This window comes from Dipodomys merriami, unplaced genomic scaffold (assembly GCF_024711535.1).
Source record: "Dipodomys merriami isolate MVZ:Mamm:240054 unplaced genomic scaffold, mDipMer1.0.p SCAF_378, whole genome shotgun sequence".
In the NCBI taxonomy this organism is placed as follows: Eukaryota; Metazoa; Chordata; class Mammalia; order Rodentia; family Heteromyidae; genus Dipodomys; species Dipodomys merriami.
The window spans coordinates 916,834-943,432 of NW_027205359.1; the positions used below are offsets into that span (position 1 = coordinate 916,834).

The 26,599-nt window shown below is 43.8% G+C and overlaps 1 protein-coding gene across 16 annotated transcripts in view; it reads left to right on the forward strand.

Annotated features, from left to right (window-relative positions):
- LOC138804873 (supervillin-like) overlaps nucleotides 1–26,599 on the forward strand; it is a 137,786-nt gene that overhangs the window by 102,592 nt on the left and 8,595 nt on the right. For all 16 annotated transcript variants that reach the window (XM_069989382.1, XM_069989384.1, XM_069989372.1 and 13 more), the window contains 16 exons: nucleotides 2,147–2,294; nucleotides 3,498–3,587; nucleotides 3,677–3,763; nucleotides 4,315–4,492; nucleotides 6,908–7,080; nucleotides 8,687–8,842; nucleotides 9,586–9,722; nucleotides 10,760–10,907; nucleotides 11,027–11,172; nucleotides 13,561–13,736; nucleotides 16,142–16,286; nucleotides 16,966–17,242; nucleotides 19,122–19,273; nucleotides 22,531–22,636; nucleotides 23,927–24,134; nucleotides 25,114–25,247. In XM_069989382.1, coding sequence (XP_069845483.1) covers nucleotides 2,147–2,294; nucleotides 3,498–3,587; nucleotides 3,677–3,763; nucleotides 4,315–4,492; nucleotides 6,908–7,080; nucleotides 8,687–8,842; nucleotides 9,586–9,722; nucleotides 10,760–10,907; nucleotides 11,027–11,172; nucleotides 13,561–13,736; nucleotides 16,142–16,286; nucleotides 16,966–17,242; nucleotides 19,122–19,273; nucleotides 22,531–22,636; nucleotides 23,927–24,134; nucleotides 25,114–25,247 — 2,461 coding nt within the window. The remainder of the gene's footprint in view (nucleotides 1–2,146; nucleotides 2,295–3,497; nucleotides 3,588–3,676; nucleotides 3,764–4,314; nucleotides 4,493–6,907; nucleotides 7,081–8,686; nucleotides 8,843–9,585; nucleotides 9,723–10,759; nucleotides 10,908–11,026; nucleotides 11,173–13,560; nucleotides 13,737–16,141; nucleotides 16,287–16,965; nucleotides 17,243–19,121; nucleotides 19,274–22,530; nucleotides 22,637–23,926; nucleotides 24,135–25,113; nucleotides 25,248–26,599) is intronic.

Consider the following 26,599-nt stretch of genomic DNA (forward strand, 5'->3'; position numbering starts at 1 on the left):
GAGATGGCTTAATGAGTTCAGCAAAGGCCGAGAGATGTCTGAGTCTTGAAGGAGCCAACTCTCTTGGCACTTGGTTTTTCTGGAAATATTTTAAGCCAAGTCATGTACTTTATTGATTTGATTCAACTCCATTTTCAGTGGAAACTTCTCTCTTTCTTGAATTTTGTGAGGGCATTTCAGCAAGTCAGTTCAGGTATTCCTTGAAATTAGGGTCTTCTTGACCGTCATAGGAAATGTATAGTTGTTTTTCGTTTTTAATATTTGAAAACTTCTTTATTGCTTAAAGTTAAAACTTCTAGGAAAGTTTCCATAATAAGCAGGGTACCCTCCTGCACTCTTTACCCAGCCCAACAATTATTAACATTTGCTCTTTCTCTTCTTTCCTCCATAAATCATGTGTGTGCATTCATGTGTATATGTTGTATATGTGTATGCTCCTTTTAGGGTATACTTGCCAAAGTATTTCCCTCATGTCCACAATACAGTGATACAATGATTAAGATGAGGAATGTAACATTGACATAATGCTTGTCTAATTCACATTTGTATTCATATTGTGTCAATTCCTCCTAATAATGTCTTTTTTCCCCCACCATATTAAAGATCGAAGCCAGGATCGTATCTTTCATTTAGTCATCCTATTCCTTTAGGAAAAGGTTCTTAACCTAATTTAAATTACCAAGGATCTCAAAATTACTTCCGGCTGTGATGGTCTGGTGAAGAGTCCTACGAAGGAAGTCATTATAATTAAGATTAGATGATTGGGAAGACCATAATCATAATTAAGAAAATTAACTGTGACTATCTCTGCTCTCTTCCTGCCCTTCCTGTTGATCCCAGAGGGGGACCAACTCATGTAGTAGAAGGAAAGTGATGGAGGTAGAAAACCACTGAACCCTGGGGATACATTTCCACCAAAGGCACTCTTAGGCCCATGTCAGGAAAAGGCCTTGGGATCACTTGGATCTCTGATGAGTTCTTATCCAAGGAAAATTCCTCAGGAAGGAAGAGCAGCTAGAGAACTGACAGGAATTAAGGAGGGCTTAGGCACAACTAAAAAGTAAATGCCCTAGTAGAAATGGTGCCCCTCAGGGCCATGAAGATACCTAGGTAAAAGCAAAAGGGCAAACCTAGGAGGCCATTGCCAGCTGTCAGAGACTTTGTGCCAAGAATAACTTCCTTGTAGCCTTCCAGATGAAGTTCTTCCTGCTCTTAGAAGGATTCATTCGCTCTCTTCCTTTCTCGGAATCAGCTCGGTAGTCTTCTCCCCCACCACCAACCTTTCCTCCCTCCCCTTCCCTTCTCTTCCTTTCTCCTCTCTCCCTCTCTCTCCCTCTCTCCATTTCTCTCCTAACTATCCTGGTCCTTCCCTCCTCTCTCCCTCCTGCTTCTTGCCCTATCCTGTGCCTTAATGCAGAGAGGGGGTTTGTAGTCAAAGTAGGGTGGCAGGAAAGAAGGGGGAAGAAACATGATGTTCCACTTCAATATCGCCACACTCTCACCTACACTCTTCCTTCCTGTCCCCCTCCTCCCTCCCAGTTCACCCCAATTGCTTTCAGTCTTATCTGTCACTTTCCAACTTAACCTTGTCATCCTGGTCCAGTCCCAGTCCAGAGTCCTCTTCAGGTTCCTCTCCACCCCCCTTTCCCCTTGGTTACCTACTCTGTTCCCAACATCAGGCCAAAGGAGCACCACCATTGGCCTAGAAATGAAAGCAACAGGTTTTTTCAGCAGCGCAATTAGAAATATTTGAAGGCATCTTTTAAGTAGAAATGGTATCTATGTATGTTATGTCTGTGCGCACTGCATCCTCAGTTGTTAGGTTTGATGTGGCCTAAAGCCCCTTCTATGGGTAACCTGGCTACTTTGCTGTCCCTATGACAATCTGCTGAAGGGAGGTGTGTGCCAAGTTTAGGAATCTTATGGACATCTCTTCCTATCCAGTTCTGAGTTGGTCTAGACTCATTGTGGTCTGTGTGAGTGCATGTAGACTCTCCCCATGCGCCCACAGTTCACTGAGTTGGACCAGACTCTAGAGCAACTTCATGTGTTACTCTTTTTTTGTTTGTTTTTTTCACCTGCTCTTTCAGTCATGAATGCTACAGACTAAATCTATCTCCCTCTATTTCTTTTCTCTTGCAAACAGCGGGTCACGGAAAGTCGGGAGAGCCAGATGACCATTGAGGAGAGGAAGCAGCTCATCACAGTGCGGGAGGAAGCATGGAAGACCAAGGGCAGAGGCGCTGCCAATGACTCTACCCAGTTCACAGTGGCCGGCAGAATGGTGAAGAAAGGTCAGAGCCAGTGCACATGCGCTGTGAGCTTGTGGGTGCCCTGTGCTCACCCACAGAGGTGATGTGGTCTGGAACAGATGCTGTTTTGTTGGTGTTGTTATTTTAAAGTGAAGTTTTAAGCATCCCGGTGTTAGGTGAATCTTTTCGGCATAGGTTTCGTGTGCTAGTCTTACTTAACATTTCATAAAAATCATTTGGGGCTGCCTGCAATATGAAGTGTGATTCAACTTGCCACCAAGTCAAAACTTTCCCATTTGGAAATCGAGGACAGTTGTAGATTTCAGAAGTGATTACAAGCCTGCTAAGAACACTTCAACAAATTCTTTCTCAGAACCACCTTTTTTTTTTTTTTGGTAGAGTAGGAGAACAGTACTTGGAGTGTTGAGTACGATCCTCAGCAATACAAAATCAGAGTAACATACACCCGCCTGTGTCTTTCTTCCAAAAACCCAGTGCTCTTTGCGTTAGTGACTATTTGGCCCATAAGGCCAAATTGTCTCTGTAACTCCCAATACCAGGGACCACTTTTGGCTAATGTAATACAGCTTATTCTTTTTTGTGTATGTGCTGGTCTTAGGGCTTAACCTCAGGACCTGAGCTCTGTCCCTGAGCAGTTTTTTTTGCTCACAGCTGACACTCTAACAGTGGAGCCACAGCTCCAGTTTGGGCCTTTTTGGTGCTTACGTAGAGATAAGTCTCACCGACTTTCCTACCTGGGCTGGCTTTCAAACTTAGTCTTCAGATGCCAGCCTCCTGAGTAACTAGGATTACAGTGTGGTCCTCTGGGCCTGGCTCACAGCTTGATCTTAATTAGCTTCCTCTCTAATAGGACAACTGTGCTTCATCTGTTGCCCCTGCCACCAGGAAAGGGCCTTCAAAACTTTTAACTCCATCCAAGTACATTCTAATTGCCTGGTGCAGTCTCTTTTTTCCATTTTTATGTCATGGGCTTGTTTTCCTGTGTCTCTATTGTATATTTGGTATATCAGCTCACGAGTGCACAATCTTTAGAAACAATAAAATGCTATCAGTAGTTACAGTTGCCCCTGCATAGTCAAGGTAGCTACTAGATACATATGCTGAGTATACACACACATGCATGGATTATAGAATCTACAAGGTACTCATGGAGATTAATTCGTTGGGTCCTAGAAATTTCCAGAATAATTTTAACGTGCTGTATCACTGTTATTTGTTCTTCAGGCTTGGCATCACCCACTGCCATAACTCCAGTCTCATCTCCTCTGTGTAGTAAGTCAAGAGGTACTACGCCAGTGTCCAAACCCCTAGAAGGTAATCACTAGGGTGGTCCCCAATAGCCTGTGAGCTTCTGATCTGAGTTTTCAGTAACACTCACTTACTGATGCTTTCTTCTTGATTAGATATTGAAGCCAGACCAGATATGCAATTGGAATCAGACCTGAAGTTAGATAAGCTAGAAACCTTTCTAAGAAGGCTAAATAACAAAGGTAAGACCAGACCAAGTGTCTGTATTATCATATTGTGATTTGTACTTATAATGAATAGCTAAAAATGTTCTTTTTTAAAAAAAAACTTGCTTCTTATAATCTCCATATCCTAATTCTGATTTCTTATCCTCATGCTAAATTGTCTTCTTTTTAGTGTAGCTTTACTAATTATTTTGTTATTATAATCTTTGCTGTTAGTTTTCAAAACTATGACCAAGACAGAATAATGTACTAAATCAGGGACTTTCAATAATATACATGCTGGGGCTGGGAAGGTGGCTCAGTGGTAGAGTGCTTGCCTTGCATGCATGAGGACCTGGATTTGATTCCTGAGCACCACATAAGCAGAAAAAGCCAGAAGTGGTACTGTGGTTCAAATACTAGAGTGCTAGCCTTGAGCTGAAGAGCTGAGGGACAGTGCCCAGGCCCAGAGTTCAGGTCCCACAACCGACAAAGTAATAATAATAATAATAATAATAATAATAATAATAATAATACACATGTCTGAAAAAAACATTTTAAAACCTCTTACATTGTTTATTGATTGATAGTCGGTGGGATGCAAGAAACGATCCTCACTGTCACTGGGAAGTCTGTGAAGGAGGTGATGAAGCTGGATGATGACGAAACCTTTGCCAAATTCTATCGCAGTGTGGATTCTAACATCCCAAAAAGTCCTGTGGAGTTAGATGAAGATTTCGATGTTATTTTCGACCCTTATGCACCCAAGTGAGTCTCTGCCTCTGTCTTTCGTCTGCTGTAGAACACTTCCTTCTTCTCTTCCCCACATCATTCCGCCAGGAACTCTGTCACTGTGTTCTTCATGGGAGTTGATCTCCCTGCAGCCGCATTGACGCTCTGGCCAGATAAATATACATCCTCCAGACTGTGTGTGTCACAGAGGTTTGTCCTGTTCTATCAAAATAGTGTCACTGGTAAGAACACATGATTAGTATAGCTAGAAAACCAAGAGGGGTAGAGAGGTTACCTAGTTTATTATAATGTATAAAATCAGTAGACCTGAGAATTTTCTCAATGATGTCCAAAAATGACTCTTCCCACAAGAACATAACAAACCTACCTAAAAAAGTTATTGTGGTATTGGGATCCTGTCAGTTACAAGTGCCATAGAAATACCTAAGGCAGGGGCTGGGAAGGTGGCTCAGTGGTAGAGCGCTTGCCTTGCATGCATGAGGCCCTGGGTTCCATTCCTCAGCACCACGTAAGCAGAAAAAGCTGGAAGTGGTACTGTGGCTCAAGTGGTAGAGTGCTAGCACTGAGCTGAAGAGCTGAGGGACAGTGCTCAGGCCCAGAGTTCAGGCCCCACGACCAACAACAAGAACAACAACAAAAAACAGAAATGCCTAAGAAAAACTACCTTCAGCAAAAGAAAGTTGTGGAAGGATTACAGGTTCACATGCTGAAAACTAGTGAGATCTCAGGTTCCAGAGCTCCATCAGAACATGGCCTCTCTTCTTTATGAACTAGTTTCACTCTCTGTCAAGCTGTGGCTGCATCCAGCTCCAGATCCTGCCGCCAACCTGGGCACCATAGCTTTGCTTTCCACTAGAGCCAGCAGAAATTCCAGGTTGGCTTTTCATTGCTTCAAGTAGTGAAAAACCCAAGTAAGATCCTGAGGCCCTGAATTCAAGCCCCACTACTGGCACAAAAAAAAATGGAGAACGATTTTTACCAGCTTCCTAAGTTCTTCTAAACCATCCATTATAGCCAAGAACCAGAAGATGGTGGTGTCTAGATCCTTCCCATCCAGGCCATGGAAGGGTGAAGTGGATTTCTCCAAGGAAAGCCCCCAGGCCATTGCCAGAAGCAGGAGTCATGTGCCAGGCAGGGTATACCCAGCACCTGCCATGTCTCTGTTCTTTCCCATCTGGGTGACTGTCTGAGTATGTTTAGTCATCTTAAAATTTCTGTAAGATGCTTCTAGTACATTTTTACATGTTATTAATTTGTTCAGTTTATTTCAATTTGTGTGTTTCCATTTCCTGTCTTTAAAGAACAACTTTCCATTGCCCACCTTCAAATGACATTTGTATTTGCAAAAAATGGTTATTTAACCATTTCTCAATTTTCTCCTCACCAAATGTCACTGTTTAAGTTGTTCTATATGGTCATTTAAACATCTATGTGTACATTTAGATACACACAGAGGCAGTGTTATACATTAACAAGACTTTTGCTCACAGACCTAAGTACCTAGAAGTTGCAGGCAGCAACAGGGGTCTGTTATGAAGTCTCATCACTAGACCTACCAGCTTCCCAGGTTGCTCTTCTGTCCACAGTAGTGAAGGGAGTGCCTGTGGAATCACAGGTGGTTTTCAGGCCCTTGTATTGCACTGTCTTCTTCAATATTGTGGTTATTGTCAGACACCAGTAGCTCACACCTGTAATACTAGCTACTAAGGATGCTGAGATCTGAGAAACAAGGTTTGAAGCCATCCCACGCAGGTGAGTTCAAAAGATTCCTATCCCCAATTAATTAGCAAAGAACTGGAATTGAAGGTGTGGTTCAAGTGAAAGAGTTCCAGTCTTGAGCAAAAAGAAGGCTAAGGGAGATCCCCTTAGCTCAAGCCCCAGTGCTGGCACACATACACGCACACACAACCACAAATTGTGGTTATTCTCTCAGGGGCCAGCGGTTGAGGATTGGTGATGGAACTGAAAAGCTATTGTATAAAAAGAACTGTTGTTCTGGAGCAGCAAGGGTGGGACTGAGGGCCAGTGGCTTCATATGAATTCTAGGGGCAGCATTCTACACAGGTGAGCCCTTCCAAAGAGAGGCTTGGGACATGGCATGGTGTGAAACAGCAGTTCCTCGGCCTTTACAGCTGTCCAGTGGAGGACATGCTGCCCGTGGAGCATTAGATAGCCACTAAGTAGACACCAATGGACATAAGTGAACTGGGCTCCTGGGACAGGGACATCCTGGATTCAGTGGGCTTGAATCTCCCTTTACCTCCAAGATCCCATGATTTCTTGTCAGGTGAGTAAGAGTGGGAGATGCTGTAGTCATAATGAAATCAAGCAATGCTATTATGGAACCCATTACTCTGGGTCCAACATCCACAGGCAAACCAGGGGTGGCTGGTGTTACAGCCATAAAACCCAACTCTGCTTGGCCCCCAGATTAACGTCGTCTGTGGCAGAGCACAAGCGTGCAGTTAGGCCCAAGCGCCGAGTCCAGGCTTCCAAAAACCCCTTGAAGATGTTGGCGGCAAGAGAGGATCTCCTCCAGGAATACACGGAGCAGAGGCTGAATGTGGCCTTCATGGAGTCCAAGCGGATGAAGGTGGAAAAGAGTAAGTGTTTGGAACCACTGCCCTGCTTCTCTGCTTGGGCATAGGGTATTCATTTGTTGTACTTATTTCTTCGTTTTTCTGCCTTGTGAAGGCCAGAAAAGATGCTCAAATGACATCTATTAAATAATAAGTAAATTTGCACAAACACAGGCATGTGGGCCTAAATTTTCAGGGTCAAGGAGGACCATCTGTTCAGTTGAGCAATTTAAAATCATCCTGATTGAAGAAGAAAGATGCATCTGGATTTTGTGGTTCACCCCAGATTCAGCCCTATTAGAACCCAAACACATTTATTCTCACTTCATCTTATTCAAGAGCCAATGGAATTTCCTATGGAAATACATCTCAACTCACTGTTCTTAATCCTAGAGTTTTAAGCTAATATTTTCGAATCATTCCTTAGTTTATTTTACTTGTTTTTATTTTTATTTAGTTTTATTTAATTTACTTATTTTTGTGTGAATATACCCCTACTGAGGCTTGAACTGGGTGCTTTTTCGTACCATTTTTCACTCAAATCTGGCACTATACCACTTAAACCACAACACTACTTCATTTCGGGCTTTTTAGTGGTTAAGTGGAGATAAGAATCTTATGGACTTTCCTGTCTGAACTGGCTTTGAACTAAGATTCTCAGATCTCATCCTCCTGAGTGGCAGGGATTTTCACAGGCCACTAGGATTTAGCTCAAACCATTCTACATAGAGGTCACTAGGGCTGCCAAGTGTCAGGATGGGGATTAAGTGGGGTAGGACGGGCTGGAATGGGCCTTGAATGGAGAGTGAGGGAGTGGGCACCTGGCTCTCTACTCCCATGTAAGGCCAGCTTGCCCTGCTTTTATCTAACAATGTGGGGTTCCATTGTTCCAAAAAAGTGGTTTTTTTGGTGGAGGTGACTGCATGCAGAATCTTGATATTTGAATATTATTATTGAATATTATTATAATTTGTATTTTCCCACAGACTCACAAACCGAATTTCCCAAGATTTTTCTTAGAAATACAGTGTTTAGATGAGATGGCTAAGTCACTTTCTCCTTTTCTCCCTCTCTCCTCTCTGTCTCCTTCGCTCTCTCCTCTCCCTCTCTCCTCTCCCTCTTTCTCTATAAATTACCATCTATTAATTACACCAGAGTTTCATTATAAAATTTCCATACATACACATAATGTACTTTGATCTAATTCACCCCCTATTAATCTTTCTTTTTTTCTCCTCTTCTCCTACTTTTAAAGGGCACTTTAATGGGTTTCATTGTTCTATTGTGTACAGTCCTGTCATCTGAAAGTTGTTAGCAGTTATAACAGCTTTCAGTAGAATTGGAACAAATGAGCTCCTCACCTGGTTTATCCTAATGTTGCTACTTTAGTTCGCATGATCACGTGGCACTTGCCATGAAGTGGTTTATACCTCAGATTCTGCAGTTAGGTTTTCTTGGACGGTGATTAAGTGTTTGATGGCATAGAGAACCAAGCTTGAGTACGTTTTCCTCCTTAGATAACTATAAAATGCACAGATCCTGAGTTGGTTGGGAGTAATTTCTGATTGTAAACATTGCCAATTCAATGAGCACCTTACTTTCCCTCTACTTGGCTCTCCTTCTCACCCAGTGTCCTCCAACTCCAACTTCTCCGAAGTGACTCTGGCAGGCTTAGCCAGTAAGGAAAACTTCAGCAATGTCAACTTGCGGAGTGTCAACCTGACAGAGCAGAATTCTAACAACAGCGCTGTGCCCTACAAAAAGCTGATGTTGTTACAGATTAAAGGTATTTCTGAGCAGCACAGGTGGGGCAGGGACGGGAGCAGGGGTTCAGGGGGCATTGTGCATTGATCAGTTCTGTCTAGTGCCACTAGGAGTCCTGCCTGTACCCTTCCTTGCCTGTCAGGAACCCAGCATGCGAGCTTTCTGAGAATACAACTTTACACCTAATCAAATCCCATGAGGCAGGAGAGATGCTGCCCCACTGGGGCTTTCAGAGGTCTTTAATGTGGTCACAGCATGTGCTTTGTGACAAAGCTGGAGTTGGAGTCAGGTCTCTTTTCTTCCTGCCTCTCAGCTTTTGCTCCCACTTCCTCTGGTCCCTCAGGTCCCATGTCCCCACACTGCCATGCAGACACCAGATGAGTCTGAAGACCTCAGATCACTCTCCATTCATGTCTCCTTGCTCAGATGAGCAGAGATTTTATGCTAGCCAGAGGGAGGAGGGCACCAGGATGAAATCAAGAGAATGCCCTTCCTATGGACAGCAAGTGAGACACAAACACACCTGTTCACATGCTGTATGGTGACACTGTGACTAGTCCTAAAAAGGGAGGTGTTCAACATTAAGCAGGGGAAGTAATCACTAATAGTATCACGTGGCCCAGCTTAAATCCCTCTGCATGCCACGCAGACTTGGGAACTAATATTTGTAAACAAAAACCTTTAGAATTGGTAGTCTATAACTGCCATGCTTCCCACCTGCCTTGGGCCCCATGAGAAAGTGGTGATTCTGGGTCTTGTGTTCAGGAAGAAGACACGTGCAAACAAGGCTGGTGGAGCCTCGCGCCTCGTCACTCAACAGCGGGGACTGCTTCCTTCTGCTGTCTCCCCAGTACTGCTTTCTGTGGGTTGGAGAGTTCGCAAATGTCATCGAAAAGGCAAAGGTGGGTATCTGAACAACTGCTTTTGTTGGGCCGGGTGCAGTGGTTTGTGCCTATATCGCAGCTAGAATCCTACTACTATCATCCCTCTGTCTTCTCATTTGGAAGGTGGAGATAGGATTATGGTCCGAGGCCAGCTCCTACAAAAAGGTTAGCAAGGTCTTACCTGAAAAATAATGAAACCAAAAAGGGCTGAGGGCTGTGGTTCAAGTGGTGGGATCTTACCTTAGCAAGCATGACATCAATTCAAACCCATGGACCACCAAAATATTTTAGTTAACACTTCCATTATGCAACAATTATTTTTAACAGCTATCTGATCCTTACAGAGTTTCCTAAATGCCTAATGTTTTGTTCAAGTGACAAGAGACAGGTAGCCTGACTTTTCCTGAGCTTTTGTGACGTACTGATTTGGGATGCTTTAGTTAGTTCTGCTTTAGATTATTCCTGCCCCAAATAAAATAGGAACCATCACCAAGCAAAGACCCTTTATCCTGGGAACCTATGAACTTTGCCACAAACCTGTATGAGAATCTCCTGGGGGTAGGTAGTTGTTTCGAGTTTCATATGTGATCTATTGAACATGAAAAATCAAAAACTATTTGCTCTAAAGAACTAGTACTTGTTCATATCAATTCCCTAAATGACATGTTCTTTCATTTTTGTGCCAGTACTGGACTTTGAATTCAGAACCTCCTGCTCACTCTTAGCTTTTTTCAGTCAAGACTAGGACTCTACCACTTGAGCCACAGGTTCTCTTCTAGCTTTTTGCTGGTTAATTGAAAACTAGTTTTATAGCTTTTTCTGTTCAGCTGGCTTTGTGTTCCTCAGATCCTGAGTAGTGAGGATTACAGGTGTGAACCACAAGTGCCTGGTTTACATTTTCTTGACTTTATTGATAATACCCAACATCCAGAATCTCCCTGTGGTCACAAGACTCTCAGACACAAACCGTTTCTCTGCTCATTATGACATTTGCCACTGTGCTTGGTACATGCCAGCTTTACTTCCCCAGTCACTGCATTCCTCTCTCTTTTCAGGCATCAGAACTAGCAACTTTAATTCAGACAAAGAGGGAGCTTGGCTGCAGAGCTACCTATATCCAGACCATTGAGGAAGGAATTAATACACACACTCATGCAGCCAAAGATTTCTGGAAGCTTCTGGGTGGCCAAACCACTTATCAATGTAAGAGCTTTCTATACTTAAGACTTCAACATCCTGTCTTAGCTCCCTTGGTTCATCTTTCTACACTAGCTCCTTTACCATGTCAAATGTGATGCTCTCGCACTATTCTCACTCCACAGATGCTGGAGACCCAAAGGAAGATGAACTGTATGAGACAGCCATCATAGAAACGAACTGCATTTACCGTTTGATGGAGGATAAGCTTGTGCCTGATGATGACTACTGGGGGAAAGTTCCCAAGTGCTCTCTCCTGCAGTCCAGAGAGGTATGGAGAGTGCTCCCCAGGTCAGAGGCACCAGGACAGACCCCTAGAGCGCTCTTCCCAGAGCTGCCCAGCGTAGCAGACAGTTAGTGCCCAATACAAGTTATCTGGCTTTCTCACTGATTGTCCATCACTTCAGCTCTTATAGGATGTCTGTGCGGGACTTCAAACCATTACTGCCTTCTACAGTAGATGCATAGATGCTCCAGCTCTAACAGCTAGTCCCGAATATTGTCCAGAGGTAGTATGGATCATTGAGGGTGTGCAGATTTTAGACAAAATGTAAACACTACTTTGCCTTGTCTCTCTAATTTTCTGAAAAGATTTAAGGTTTTTTTTCCAGTTAAGTTTCAGGAATAATAGATGCATGTGTATTTCAGTTATGGGCTTAACAAATTAATGTAGGGTTTTTTCCTCTTACAAGAGTAAATATTAATTACCTACTCTTGCAATGGCCTTAAGTGCTGAGAAAACAAGTGGAAGAGATTTGGCTAAGCATGATAGTACATGTCTGTAATCCCAGCACTGAGGAAACTGAAGCAGGACCATGAGTTCAAGGCCAAAGCTGGGTTACAGTAGTAAGACCCTATCTTAAAAAGAAACCAGGGAGAGGGAGAGAAAAGAAGGGACAAAGGAAAAGAGAATGGGGTGATAGAGAGGAGTAATAAGGGGTGAATGGACATGCCATACTGAAAACCCTTACTTTGTATAATTATAATATTAATAATAAATAAATAAATAAATACAAATTTCATTGGATAGAAGCATATTTGAAAACACAATCCAAAACTAGATTGAATGTATGAGCATTTAAATGTGGGGAAAGGTTATCAAAAAAGAAATGGTGAGGAATAAAATTTAAAGACTGACCTCAAACCATAAGCCTCCCAATCTCTGCCTCTTGAGTATATAGAGACATGAGCTATGTGCCAATGGCTCACAACTACAACTAACCCTAGCTATTCAGGAGGCTGAGATCTGAGAATCACAGTTCAAAGCCACCCTGGGCAGGAAAGTGTGAGACTCATCTCCAATAAACTACCAAAAAGCAAGCTATGAAGCTGTGGCTCAAGTGGTAGAGCATTAGCCTTAAGCAAAAGGAAGCTCAGAGACAGCACATAGGCCCCAAGTTCAAGCCCCAGGTCTATACACAAACAAAAAAAAAGCCAAAGTACAGGCATGAATGACTGTACCTGGCTGGGTATTTTTGTTTTTATTTTTATAGTGCTGGGAAATAAACCTCAAAACTTGAGTTCACAAGACAAGGGCTCTTCCACTAAAGCCACACCCTAAGCCCTGCAGAGTCATTTATTTATTTCATTGTATTTTATTGTTCCAATACTGGAGCTTAAACACTGAGGACCTTGCTTGGCTTTTTTTGCTCAAGACTGGTACCCTACAACTTGAGCCACACCTCCACTTCTGGCTTTTTGGTGGTTAATTGGAAATGAGAGACTTTTCTGCCTGGGCAGCTTTGAACTACAATCCTTGGATCTCAATCTCCTGAGTAGCGATAGATTGCAGACAAATACCACCAGTGTGTCTGGCTCAGAAAATGAAATGAGTCTAGTTTAAAGTTAAGTAGAACTTAGACGGCTGGGAATGAAGGTAGAAAATATTCTAGGGAAAAAAAAGAGTAGAAAGAAAGAAAAAAAACCCACAGGTGTGGAAGTGAGAACTAGCATTATATTTCGGTACTCATTCAGCAACCTCTTAGGAATAAGCCTGTATTGTAAGTATGAGAGTAGTAAGATCGCTGCCCTTAAGCGTGGTAGAATTGTGCACAGAAGAGAAGAGATATTATACTCTTGTTCTTGATATGTATGCAATCATCTGTGTACATGAAGTGAATGAATGAACACATGCCCTAGGGAGAAGAGCGGGTACACAAAGAAGCTAGGAGGTGTATTCAAATAGCTCTCTTATTAATCAGAAGCACATATCTTTTTGGTTTTTGGTTTTGTTTTTTGTGCCAGTCCTAAGGATTCAACTCAGGGCCTGGACACTATCCTTAAGCTTATTTACTAAAGGCTAGTACCTCTTGAGCCACAGCTCTACTTTTTGGCATTTTGGTGGTTCATTAGAGATAAGAGTCTTATGGACTTTCCTACTAGGGCTGGCTTTGAACTACCACTCTCAGATCTCTACAAACATGAGCCCACCAGCACCCACCTAATGAAAAGTTTGAAGTGGCTTGAGAGTTCAGAAGAGGAAATATGAAGCTGGAACTTCAGGACGAGAAGTCTGGCTGACAAAGTCTCAGGCCCTTTTTCTGTATTGATTATCCTGCTAGGATTTATATCCTCACTACTTGGCTCAGTGACCCCAGAGACCTGATTCCTATTCAGCCCATCCTCAAAGTGGACAAATCATTTTCTGCCATTTCCCTAGGTCCTGGTGTTTGATTTTGGCAGTGAAGTTTACGTGTGGCATGGAAAAGAAGTCACATTGGCCCAACGGAAAATAGCATTTCAGTTGGCAAAGCACTTGTGGAACGGAACCTTTGACTATGAGAACTGTGACATCAATCCTCTGGACCCTGGAGAATGCAATCCTCTTATTCCCAGGTACACCTGCGGTCGCATGCAAAGCCCACGTGCACACACTCCCTCTGCCAGCCTCAGCTCTTCCCAGTCACCCTCTGCTGCTCTTTAGAACAGAGATTGCAGTTTTTCATAAGATGAAAAATGTTCCCTTGGCCTGGGAACATTCACAAATGTTTCTTGAGCTTTTCTTTCACTACAATCCTTGGATTTGAGCCATTTGAGCCATAGCTCTATTTCCAGCTCGCCCTTTCCTTTCCTTTCCTTTCCTTTCCTTTCCTTTCCTTTCCTTTCCTTTCCTTTCCTTTCCTTTCCTTTCCTTTCCTTTCCTTTCCTTTCCTTTCTTTTCCTTTTCCTTTCCCCTCCCTCCCTCCCTTTCTCCCTTCCTTCCTTCCTTCCTTCTTTCTTCTTTCTTCTTTCTTCTTTCTTTCTGTTAATTAAAGATACGTCTCACACTTTGGTCTTCAGGAAAATGTTTATATTTAAGTTTTACTTTCTAAAATCATTCATTCATTCGTGTAGAGTACTTACTAGTCTTGAGCACAAAAGCTCAGTGCCCAGGCCCTGAGTTCAAGCCCTACAACCAACCAACAAACAAACAAATAAGTAAATATAAAAAGGAGGAAACTACCTAGTTTATTGGGAGGCAGAGATCAGAAGATCTCAGTTTGAGGCTGGCTCAGGCATAAAAGTTCAAGAGACTCCATCTTTACAACTGGCTAGTTGTTTACTACTGGGTAGCGGTTATCCCAGGTTCAGGGGCAGTACAGTGACTAAGCACAATGCATGCTTGTTATCCCAAGCATCATGGGGAAGCACAAGTAGGAGGATCACAGTCCATGCTAGCTGGGGAATGAAGCAAGACCCTACCTTGAAAATAACACAAAACAGGGTTGGAAGTATGGCCCAAGTGGTAGAGCATCTACTTAGCAAGCACAAGTCCCTGAGTTCAATTCCCAGTACCAAGGAGAAGTACCTTGTCCCTGGGAAACCCTATAAATGAAGACCCCTCACCAGTACTACACCCTACATTCTGCAGTGAGTCTCCTACTCAATGCACTTCATTTCATGTAGGAGATGCTTTCTAAAGTGGAAGCCAGAGAAAATAAGCTATAAAAGGGTCTATAGTCCTCATAGCAAGTCTGCAGAGTAAGGTGTAGAAAAAGATTTCTTGACCTGGAGACCATAGCCCTTCAATATAGTTGTAAACTTTCCTTAATGGTTGATATGTGATTGCTGAGATCCACTGGGGACTTGAGATGGAGGCATTTGGATATTTGCATGCTGTACTTCATCCTCATCTTCCATCGAAACATGCAGCCTCCTTCATGTGTTTTTGCTTATAATGCCAGAAACTGTGGTCTTGATCAGTAGGAGGGGACTGGAGACCAGGGCATAGCAGGGCACAGCATTGCAGCTGCTTTATCTGAGGTGACAGTGGCATCCTGGTCCCAGTTCACAGCCAACACTGATTTGGAAGAAATAACTGCCTGTTAATTCTCAAAGCTGTGCATTCTGTACAACGCAGTTCCTGAGCTTCTGCTTCTTTCTAATTTACCTGTGTTGGGGGCTAGGGGTGTGCTCAGTGGTAGAGCACTTGCTTAGCACTTGCTTAGTGAGCACTTGCCCTAGGATGCATCTTCAGCATCAAAATAAAATAAATCCCTTGTGTTCTTTGTGTGTGTGCACATGCGCACGCGTGCGCAGACACACACACACACACACACACACACACACACACACACACACACACACACACACACACACACACACAGGGTTCCTGAGGCTTGAACTCGGGGCCTCACGTTCTCACCTGGTTTATTCGCTGAAGGTTGGTAGGTTGGTACTCTATCAAGTCACACCACTACCTTCAGCTTTTTGCAGAGTCTAGGGTCTAATGCCAACCCCAGGGACATCCCCAGGAAGAGCTTGCTAGAATGCAAGAGAAGCCCATACCACACACAGTTGCACTGAAGCACATCAGCTTCTCAGTACCAACCTTCACAAGGCTCCAGGCTAAAACCAACACAATATCACTTACTTGGTAAAATAAGGAGAAGCAAGTCATTTGTTCAATATGCCACTTTTTTCAATAGTCAGGCATGAGTCTATGTGTGTGAGTGTGTGTGTGTGTTTGTGTGTGTGTGTGTGTGTGTGTGTGTGTTATTTAAAGGGTACTATCTTTTCTCTTTTTTTTTTTTGCTCAAGGCTAGCGCTCTCCCATGGAGCCCACTGCGCCATTGCTTCAGGCTTTTTGCTAGTTAGATGGAGATTAGAGTCTTGTGGACTTTGCTGCCCAAGCTGGCTTTGAAACATGATCCTCAGATCTCAGTCTCTTGAGTGGGCAGGATTGCCTGGGTGAGCCACCTCTGTCATAGTTTGTCTATCATGTAGTCAAGATTCTTTTCTTCCCTACTCGGATCTTGCAGAAAAGGACAAGGACGGCCAGACTGGGCGATATTTGGGAGACTTACAGAACACAATGAGACTATTTTATTCAAAGAGAAATTTCTTGATTGGACTGAATTGAAGAGACCTACAGAGAAGAACACCGGGGAACTTACCCCACAGAAGGTATGATAGTGACTAGCCTCAAACTTGGGCTTGGTTTGAGTCCCAATAAAAATGGCCATGATGGTAAAAGACTTCCCAGGGAGCATCCACTAAAACAGCAAAATAGTCCCAAGTACATTCTAGCATTTGCTGCTTTGCTTGTCAATATTCAGCCTCCCAAATTCTTTCCCCTAAATACAGCCTTCAGATACCCCAAGACAGTATGAAAGCTAAATCTTCACACTGTACTATTAATAATTGAATCAGGACTTGGGTGTAACTCAGAAGTAAAGTGATTACCCAGCGTTCAAGAAGCTCTGAATTCCATTCCTAATACCACCACAAACAGCAAAAGATGGCTATAACAACATTGAAGAAGATAAGAAATGACTAAATAGCTGGGCCCTGAGGGCTCCCACCTATAATCCTAGCTACTCTGGAGGCTCAGATATGAGGATCTCTGTTCAAGGCCACCCCAGGCAGGAAATTCCATGAGACTCTTCTCTCCATTTAATCATCAAAAGGCCAGAAGTAGAGCCGTGGCTCAAGTGGTAGAGTGTCAGCCTTGAGGGGAAAAGCAAAGCTCAAGAATAATAACCAGACCCTGAGTTCAAGCCCCAGTACCAGAACAAGAACAACAACAACAACAACAACAAGACTAGGATCAGAAGCAACTGAATGCTTGCATGTTTCCTTGTAGGAAGATCCCAGAGCGGACATCAAGCCATGTGATGTGACACGGATGGTGGCCGTGCCCCAGGTGACAGCCAGCACTATACTGGACGGAGTCAATGTTGGCCGTGGCTATGGCCTGGTGGAAGGGGAGGACAGGAGACAGTTTGAGATTGCCAGTGTCTCTGTGGACGTGTGGCATATCCTGGAATTTGACTACAGCCGTCTCCCCAGACAGAGCATCGGGCAGTTCCATGAAGGTGATGCCTATGTGGTCAAGTGGAAGTTCATGGTGAGCACCGCAGGTTAGTGAGCGCTGACGTTGTCCTCAATGAGGGAGGCTGAAATCCAAGCACAGGGTTGGGACACCGTAGCAATCTAGCCCCATGCTCCTGAGGACCAGATAGTGAAGCATGTCAGTGAGGAGGAAGGCAGAGTTCCTGACAGCCTGGCATTGCTGATGTCCTCAGGTTCACTTCCAGAAAGCAAGCTTGCAATCAATGCTTGCTTCTCCACCGTCATGCCCAGCCCTGGCCCAGAGGTTTGCTAGGGAAACAGTGTTTGCCATGTGATTTTATGCTGCTTAGATAAATAATTAAATAGTACTTATTGTTGAGAGGCTTTAAACTGGAACCCATTAGTACACTGACACTGTAATACAGGGAAGAGTCATTCATTTTTGTGGTTTGTTTTTTGGGGGGGGGATTGTTTTGCTTTGGTTTTTTTTTAATGTCAGTACTAGGGCATGCACTCAGGGTGTATGAACTCTCACTGGACTTGCTTGCTTGGGTGGCGCTCTACCACTTGGGCCACACCTCCAGACCAACATTTTGGTGGTTAATCGGAGACAGAAACTTGAAAGCTTTTCTGTCCAGGCTGGCTTTGAACCCCAGGATGCCACCATGGCAGGCTGAAATACTGGACCACGCCCCTGGCCGCCAGGAAGGTGACTTTAGTGTATGTTAGGGGTGGGGTCTTCTGACCTATAGACTGAAACTCTAGGAAACTAACTTTACAGCAGGTGGAGTTCCAAAAACACAAAAAGGGAATTGTATGTTTACTAGAATAAACTATATTAAAGGGAATTCATTATTAGGGAATTCATTAGGTGCATCTAAATTTTCCAAAACCTTCATAGACTATTTAATAGGAGATGATGGGAAATAATGACTTGACCAGACAACCTCTTCTAATACTTCTTCCCAAAGAACCCAAAGATGCTCATTACTAGCTTCCACAGTATCTTTATAAACAAGGCTACAACTTTTTTTTATATGATTTTTATTGTAAAACTACTGTACAGAGAGGTTACAGTTACATGAGTAAGGTAATGAGTACATTAAGGTTACAACTTTTTAAAACTCCAGCTGTCAAGAATAAGTTCAAAGCCTTCCAATTCCAGAGTATCCTTTTGGGAGCAAAGCAGAGTGATGGTATCTGCAGAGAATCCTCCCCTCATTTTTACTTCTTTTTTGTTCGTTATTTGAGGCAGTGTCTTCCTAAGTAACACCTCCACCTAGCTAAGCCTCGGTGATGGACATGAAGCCCCTAGCTCTTTGAAAAGAGTGGTAGGTCAGCAACAAATCTGTTCCAATTCTGACCTAACTTGGAAACTTCAAAGCTGTCTACTTTTAAAACTAGAATAGTTTTTTTTAACAGTCTTAAGTGTTTCCTGTCCAGCTATCATGTTTAGTATTGTTTCTTCACTGCTGATCCTTTACCAGAGAGTGGCATAGTGTGGAAAGTGTGTGTATGTTAGTGTGTGTGTGTGTGTGTGTGTGTGTGTGTGTGTGTGTGAGAGAGAGAGAGAGAGAGAGAGAGAGAGAGAGAGAGAGAGAGAGTACATGGTCCTGCTCTGGCAATCTGCATTTCTGCTGCTGTCACACATTTGGACAGGCTCTGTCTCCCTATTTAGGATGACAAGTTTCTCTCTGGGGTCCCAGGGCCCCCTTTCAAGCATCTTTCTCGTGTTTGGAGATGCCAGTCAGCTGGGAGAGCAATGTTTTTCTTTTTCTGCTGTGAGATTGACCTGCCTCTAGTTGTGAGCGGTTTCCCCTCAGCCCTGGACTCTGCAGCTGTTTCTGTACCTCGCATCCTCACAGCCCGTGGGGAAGTGGTGAGGGGTTCACTCTTCCTCTGGCTTCTCAGCTGCTTACCTTGCCCTTTGCCCTTCTGTGTTCACAGTGGGAAGCCGACAAAAGGGAGAGCACCCGATCCGAGTGGCTGGCAAAGAGAAATGTGTGTACTTCTTCTGGCAAGGCCGGCACTCCACTGTGAGTGAGAAGGGAACGTCAGCTCTGATGACCGTGGAGTTGGATGAGGAAAGAGGGGCTCAAGTAAGTCCGGGGCCTGGCCTGGTCCCTGATTCTAAGGAACAAAGATAGTATCATCCAGAGCACCTGTGGTCCTGGTCCTGCGGGTTTCAGGCTCTGTCTCCTATCTTACACACAAACATCCATCCATTGCGATGGTGAGCCTCAAAGCAGGTACAAATGGCAAATGGCCTGTGTTTCTGATAGGTCTCCACTTAATAGGCATTCAAGGAATTACACACAAAGCACAGTGATATCACTTGTAAAACTGGTACAGTTTGTTTGGCTTTTTTTTGTTTTAGTTTTTGTTTTCGTTTTGTCAGTTGTGGGGCTTGAACTCTGGGCATGGGTCCTGTCCCTCAGCTCTTCTGCTCAAGGCAAGTGCTCTACCACTTGAGCCACAGTGCCACTTCGGTTTCTGGTGGTTAATTGGAGATAAGAGTCTCATGGGCTTTTCTGCCTGGGCTAGCTTTGAACTGCGATCCTCAGATCTCAGCCTCCTGAATAGCTAAGATTATAGGCATGAGCCACCAATGCCCAGCTTGATAGAGATTTTCAAACTAAAAGGTCCTGAGTTGTCAAGGACCTAGCAGGATGGGCACCCTCACACCACATGCTTCCCATGAATATAAGCAGAACAGCCATGCCGAAGTACCTTAACAGGACTTAGAGTTCCACTTATACAAGTTTACCCAAAGTTCCTATCACAGATGGAAATAGAGACAAATCAGCAATATTCTGATGGATTGGAAAACCAGTCTGCATGACTTTTCTAGAATATGGGGGATCATGTCACCTCTCATTCAAAACCACACTCTGTAATCTAAGGAAACTCCAGTGGCCCCTTCACAGATGTCCATCCATACTGCTCCAACTTCCTCTTCTTCCTGCTACTACCCAGCCTGCTCTTGGCCCCGTGCAATGGCTCTCCTGTCACTTCAGGCCCTGTGTGACTTTCTACCTTGAGAATATTTTCTGATGTACAGAGGTGCAGATGTATATAGCTCTCAGCCTCTTAAGGTGTTCTGTTCAAGTGTCACACCCCCATTTCATCCCATTTCTCCTCTTTTCCTCTCACTCTGTTCCTTTCCTACATTCTATGTTTTCACAGCACTTTCCAGCACCTAAAACTACATAATACTATTATTATCCATCCTCCTTACAAGCAAGAAAGAAATTATGGCTCTCTTGGTCTTATAGTTCCAGAGCCTATACAATGCTTGGCAGCTATTTCAAAGGTTTTTTAAACATTTCTTTTTTAATTTTTGGGTACCTTATAACACATGTTCCAACTGTTAGCACCAGTTCTCAGGAGTTGATTCTAGACTGCCTGGAAACCATGACACCACTATGAGCAGATATATTTTACTTCCTCAGATGAGAGTTGGCCTTCTTAGATGAGGGAGGAGAGCAAAGAAGATTTTTCTAGAAAGAGAGCCACATTTATTCAGTCTTCTTGTTTTCACAACTAATCATCTTCCCTTAAAAAGATGATAATACATATTTTTACCTAGATCATATTTTAGAAATAGTTGCTAGCAATAGTTGCACTTTTGTTTATTCCTACTAGTTGGTAATTTCCGCCATCTCTGGGTATATGTGAAGGCTGTATGTGAGTGGGTTTTAATCAGGCCTTCACAAGTACCCTTACCCAGGCTCCTGTGGCTCATACCTGTAATCCTAGCTACTCTAAAGGCTGAAATCTGAGGATCAAGGTTTGAAGCCAGCCTGGGAAGTGAAGTCTATAAGACACTTTTCTCTAATTAACCACCAAAAAGCTGGAAGAGGAGCTATGGTACAAGTGGTAGAGTACTAGCCTTGAGGAGAAATAAAAGGGATAATGCTCAGGCCTTGAGTTCAGTCTTCAGGACTGGCATCAAAAAAAAAGGAAAAGAAAAAAGCATCCTTAGAGTTTGGAAACTTCATTTCTCTGCCTTGAGCGTTTCATTTTTTGTTGCTTCAATGAATGGAAAATCATGGTAGAACAAGAAACATGCTACAAAATGGCACATGGTTATACAAAACGTGCCCTGGGGTAGGTAAGTTGGTACATGATGAGAAATTCTGCTTACCTCTCTCTCAATTGCCAGCTCAACACATCATCTGCTCTTGGAGGGAAAAGTTCCTGTCAAAGCTGACTCAGCTCTAATGTTGTTTATGGTATAGACAACACCTGAGGAAAGGGAGTGTGTGAGCAGGCACGGGAAGGCAGTGAGAGGCACACTGCCCTGTAAGCAGAGTGCTAGAACGAGGTGTATTAGCTTTCTGTTGCTGTAACAGAACTCCAAGACAATCAGCTTAAAAAGAGAGGTTTATTTTGGTTCATGGTTTCAAAGGTTCTGCTCCATCATTGGTTGGCTGAGTTGCTTTTAGGTCTGAGGTAAGGAGTCAGGTCATGCTTACCTCATGACAGGGAAGTAAAAGAAAGAAAGGAAGGAGCTGGGGGCTGGCCCTCCCTACCAGGGCATGCCCTGCTTGACCTAGAGACCTCCTCCTAGCCCCACCTCTTAAAGGTTCCACAGCTACCCCATAATACCTTGCAAGGCACTGAGCCTTTGGAGGACATTTAAGATTAAAATTATAAAGTACACTTCCCCAGAGTTACTAAGGAGACAGTGATTAGCGCCATTCTCACTACTGAGAGGTGTGCCTTCTTTAAAGTTGTCTTTAATCATGTTACATGCATTCCCCAGAAAAACGTGTGTGTGTGTGTGTGTGTGTGTGTGTGTGTGTGTGTGTGTGTGTGTGTGTGTGTGTGCATATGCTGGGGCTTGAACTTTGGGCCTTGCAGCACTCCTGCTCAGCTTTTTTGCTCAAGGCTGGCACACTTCCACTTGAGCCACAGCTCCACAGCTAGCTTTTTGCTGGCTAATTGGAGGTAAGAGTCTTGTGGATTTATCTGTCCACGCTGACTTCCAACTGGGATCCTTAGGTCTCAGCCCCCTAAGTAACTAAGATTATAGGCACAAGCTAGTAGAGCCTATTAAAATACAAAAATCTATGTCTGAAAAGAATATTCAGTGGCAGAATAATAATACATGATGAAAATACAGAAAAGGCAACAGAAAATAACACTCCTACTTTCACTAAGGATTTAAGTATCTATCTGAAAAATGAGACTACACATGTGAATTTTATTGGTGCTTGTTTAGTTCATAGTATTACCACTGGCTTTTGTGCATATGCCTAGATAGATTTCAGGTTTGCTACAACAAATAGTATTGTTTCCATGACCTAGAAGCCCATACCCCTGATCTGTCTTCGTGTGTTTAAACTTGAAGGTCCAGGTTCTGCAGGGAAAGGAGCCCCCCTGTTTCCTGCAGTGTTTCCAGGGTGGAATGGTTGTGCACTCTGGGCGGCGAGAAGAGGAAGAAGAAAATGTGCAGAGTAAGTCACTTTTTATTTTGTTTTGTTTGTGGTGCTGGAGGTCAAACCTACAGCTTCATTCATGCTTTGCAAGCATTCTACCACTGAGCTACATCCCCCAGGCCCACTGAGTCGATTTACTGGAATTCTTTGTGTGCATTTATGAGTGTGTTGTCTGTGTGTGTGCATACACATGTGGGGGGGGCAGAGAGAGAGAAACAGTACTGGAGCTTGAGAGAGAGAGAGAAAAAGAAAGAGAAGAGAGGAGAGAGAGAGTTGGTACTGGAGGTTGAGTTCAGGGTTGGTTCCCTAGCTTTATCCCTCAAGGCTAGTTCTACCTACTTGAGCCACAGCTCCACCTCTGGCTTGTGGGGAGATTCATTAGAGATCAGAATCTCTTGGACTCGCCTGTCTAGGCTGGCTTTGATCATTAGATCTCAGCCTCCTGAATAGCTGGGATTGCTGGTGTGACCCACCAGCACCTGGCTCCTGGAATTTTTTTAAAATTTTTTTCCTGGGATAGGTATTGTTACAAGTAAGAGGATTTACAGTAACTCTATCTACATATGCTGTGGTTTGCCATGAAAGAGGGCTAATGTTTTCCTGAGAAATCAGCTTTACAGGGAGTGCATAACTTCTTCCCCATCCAGCAAAATTTCCTTTGGATCCACCTTTGCATGTAGAGTACTAGAAGGCTCCTTCATCTTGCAGTGAATCCTGGCCATGGCTCTGGCTATGCTTTTATAGAAAATATAGGAAAAAAATATGGATAATCTATTATAAGTGATTTCCCTTTGTTAGCTAGCAGCCGAAAAAACTTTAGAGCCTTAGGACTAACTATAAATTTTGTGCCAGGTGCCAGTGGCAGACACCTATAATCCTAGCTGCTCAGAAGGCTGTGATCTGAGGATCACAGTTCAAAGCCAACCCAGACAGGAAAGTTCATGAGACTTTCCCCCACCAATTTCCCCTACTCCTCCTGACCAAAAAAAAAAAAGAGCTGTAAGTGGAATTCTGGTTCAAATGGTAGAGCCCTAGCCTTAAGCAAAAGAAGTTTAGGGACAGTACCCTGGCCCTGTGCATCATGAACTTTTGGCACCCCGGTTCTAACTCCAGAGAGACTTGCTTTCTGGGAGGAGCAAATGCTGTTGTTGCTCCTGACTTGAGGCTTTAGCTCGGGGGTCTCTGTGGTCTCCTTTAGTCTGATGGGCCATGGCTACCACTGACTGTCCAGGATCCTCCCCACCCTCCAAGGGCAGCTCTTCCTGTCCCTGACTCAGGTCCTAACTGTGCTGCTGCTGCCCCCTGCAGGCGAGTGGAGGCTGTACTGCGTTCGGGGCGAGGTGCCCATGGAGGGGAATTTGCTGGAGGTGGCCTGCCACTGCAGCAGCCTGAGGTCCAGGACTTCAATGGTGGTCCTCAACGTGAACAAGGCCCTCATTTACCTGTGGCACGGATGCAAAGCCCAAGCCCACACGAAGGAGGTTGGGAGGACCGCAGCAAATAAGATCAAGGAACAGTGAGTGCTATGCCTATGTCTATGGCAGGCTTTCCAGGAAGGGTGTAAAAGGCTAAAGCAAGGGGACTGCATGGCACCCAGTGTGCTTACAGTGACTTCAACAAGGGATGGTGGTGAATGTAGGTCAGGGTCTCTGACATTCCACCTAGCATGCATCTTAGCCAAGACCTCTAGATGTCTGCTTTCTGAGAAAAAGACATTGAACCAGTTGTGATAATGCATGCCTGCAGTCACCCCAGCTTTACTCAGGAAGCTGAAGCAGGAGGATTATGTGAGCCCAGGAGATAGAAGCCAGCCTAGACAATATACTAAGACCTTCATCTTTCAAAAGTAAAATAAAAATTAAAAAGGCAATTTGTATCATGTCTATAATCCCAGCTACCTGGGAGGCAGAGATCAGAGGATCAGAGCTCAAGGTAAGCCTGGATGGAAAAGTTAATAGGACCCTATCTCAAAGATCAAACTAGGCAGGGTCATGTGTGTGTGTCTATTATCCCAGCTATGCAGGAGGTAGAAGTGGAAGAACTGTGGTCCCACGGCCAGCCCAGGTACAAAGTGAAGGTCCTAGGCTGGAGCTGCTCTTCAGGTTTCTCACTCAGACCAGTGAGAGCAAAGAAAACAGCAAAGTACTCACTCACAATTTATTCAACAAGTGTATTTATTAAACACATACCTCGAGCCAAGCAGACACAGGGCAGAGGGACTCAACAGTGAATAAACCAAGTCTTTCTCCCTGTGAAGTTCATGGTCTAGCAGAAAAGAAGGCGTAAAAGATATTGTGCTATGTATAAGATAGATGCCGTTGTACATTCATCCCTGGAAACAGGCCAAACCCTTTCTTATAGCACTGGGGCTTATAAATTACAGAATGTCTTCACTGGCTAGGAAAAATTGCTCTGCATCAGAAAAGAGAGGAATTGGGGGTGATCCAGAGATTCCGCTTTGAATGCTTAACACTTTCTGTGTTCCTCCCATGCAGGTGTCCCCTGGAGGCAGGTTTGCACAGCAGTAGCAACGTGACGATACATGAGTGTGATGAAGGATCTGAGCCCCTGGGGTTCTGGGAGGCCTTAGGAAGGAGGGACAGGAAAGCATACGATTGCATGCTTCAAGGTAATACCATAATCCATAGCCTCCATCTGTGCAAAGCATTCACTCACTAATTTATCTATTATTCAGCATGTGCTACATATATCACACAATGAACTAAACCAAGGGTAGGGCATCAAAAGTCTCCAAATGCAATGAGGAAGCCAAATATTCTATTGAGTGTATTAAGTAAGTGGCAGCACTGAGGAAGAAGGTTGAGCATAGGAAGAGGATTTGTTGTATTATTCCACCAGGAAAAGGTATACATGGCTCTATGAAAAAGATCATATTTGCACAGGGCTTTGGAAGTTGGTATGACTTCAAAGGAGAGAATGAACAACAACAGAACCTATGGAATCATGGGCTACTCAGCTTGGCTAGTAGCCAGTGGACAGGACAGCACGAACAAATCAAAGCCAGGTTACAGAGGGCCTGGAACTCAAGGCCAGAAGTCTTGGACCATATCGAGGGCTCTGCTATTCACAGAAGTCACAGGAGGAAGGGGCCAGTAAGCACTAGTAAATTCTTCATGAATTAGCAGCTCATGAAAATTGCCAGTGGCCTGTGAACTTGGAATATAAAATTCACAGATAAGAGTACAGGGATGGTCACTGAGTGCCATTACTATGAATCTGCTGAGAGGTGGCAGTTGAAGTTGGTAGAAGTGTGCTTAAAGCTGTAGCTCTTAACCTTTCCAGGACTTGTAGGTCCCTGAGAGAAAGTGAGGGACAGTCCATAGATAGGGGCAGAAGTACAAAGCTCATGCCTGTAATCCTGACTACTCAGGAGGCTGAGATCCAGAGATTCAGAGTTTGAGGACAGCCTGGACAGAAAAGTTTGTCATACTCCCATCTCAAAATAACTAGCAAAAAAGCTAAGTTGGAGGCATGGCTAAAGTGTAGAGAGCCAGCCATGCAGTCAAGCCAAATGAACATGAGGCCCTGAGTTCAAACCCCCAGTATGAAGTAAATAAATGAATGCAACCCAGTGTTATATTATCTGCTCACTCACTTTATTATGACTAAAAGCCCAAGTCGTTAATATTTAGATCCTGAGTGGTTGCTGACATTCCTTAAATACATGTTGTCTGCTAGCAAACAGGCTTCTATAGTTGGGAGTGGAATAATCTCCATAATGATGCAATATGAATAACAATCACGTTTATTCCTAATTAGGGTAGATTTTTAGATATCAAACTTTTGTGCTAAAGTTTTGTGTCCTTATAGTGTGTTTCAGCATATGTCCTCAGAGCATTTCTGCTAAGTGTTATTCCTACCAGCCATGAACAAAGCTACATTCCCAACATGGCCACAAATGTATTCACCATTTGCTAATGAATATTCACTTTTTGCTAATAAATAAATTGGGAAAAGGAA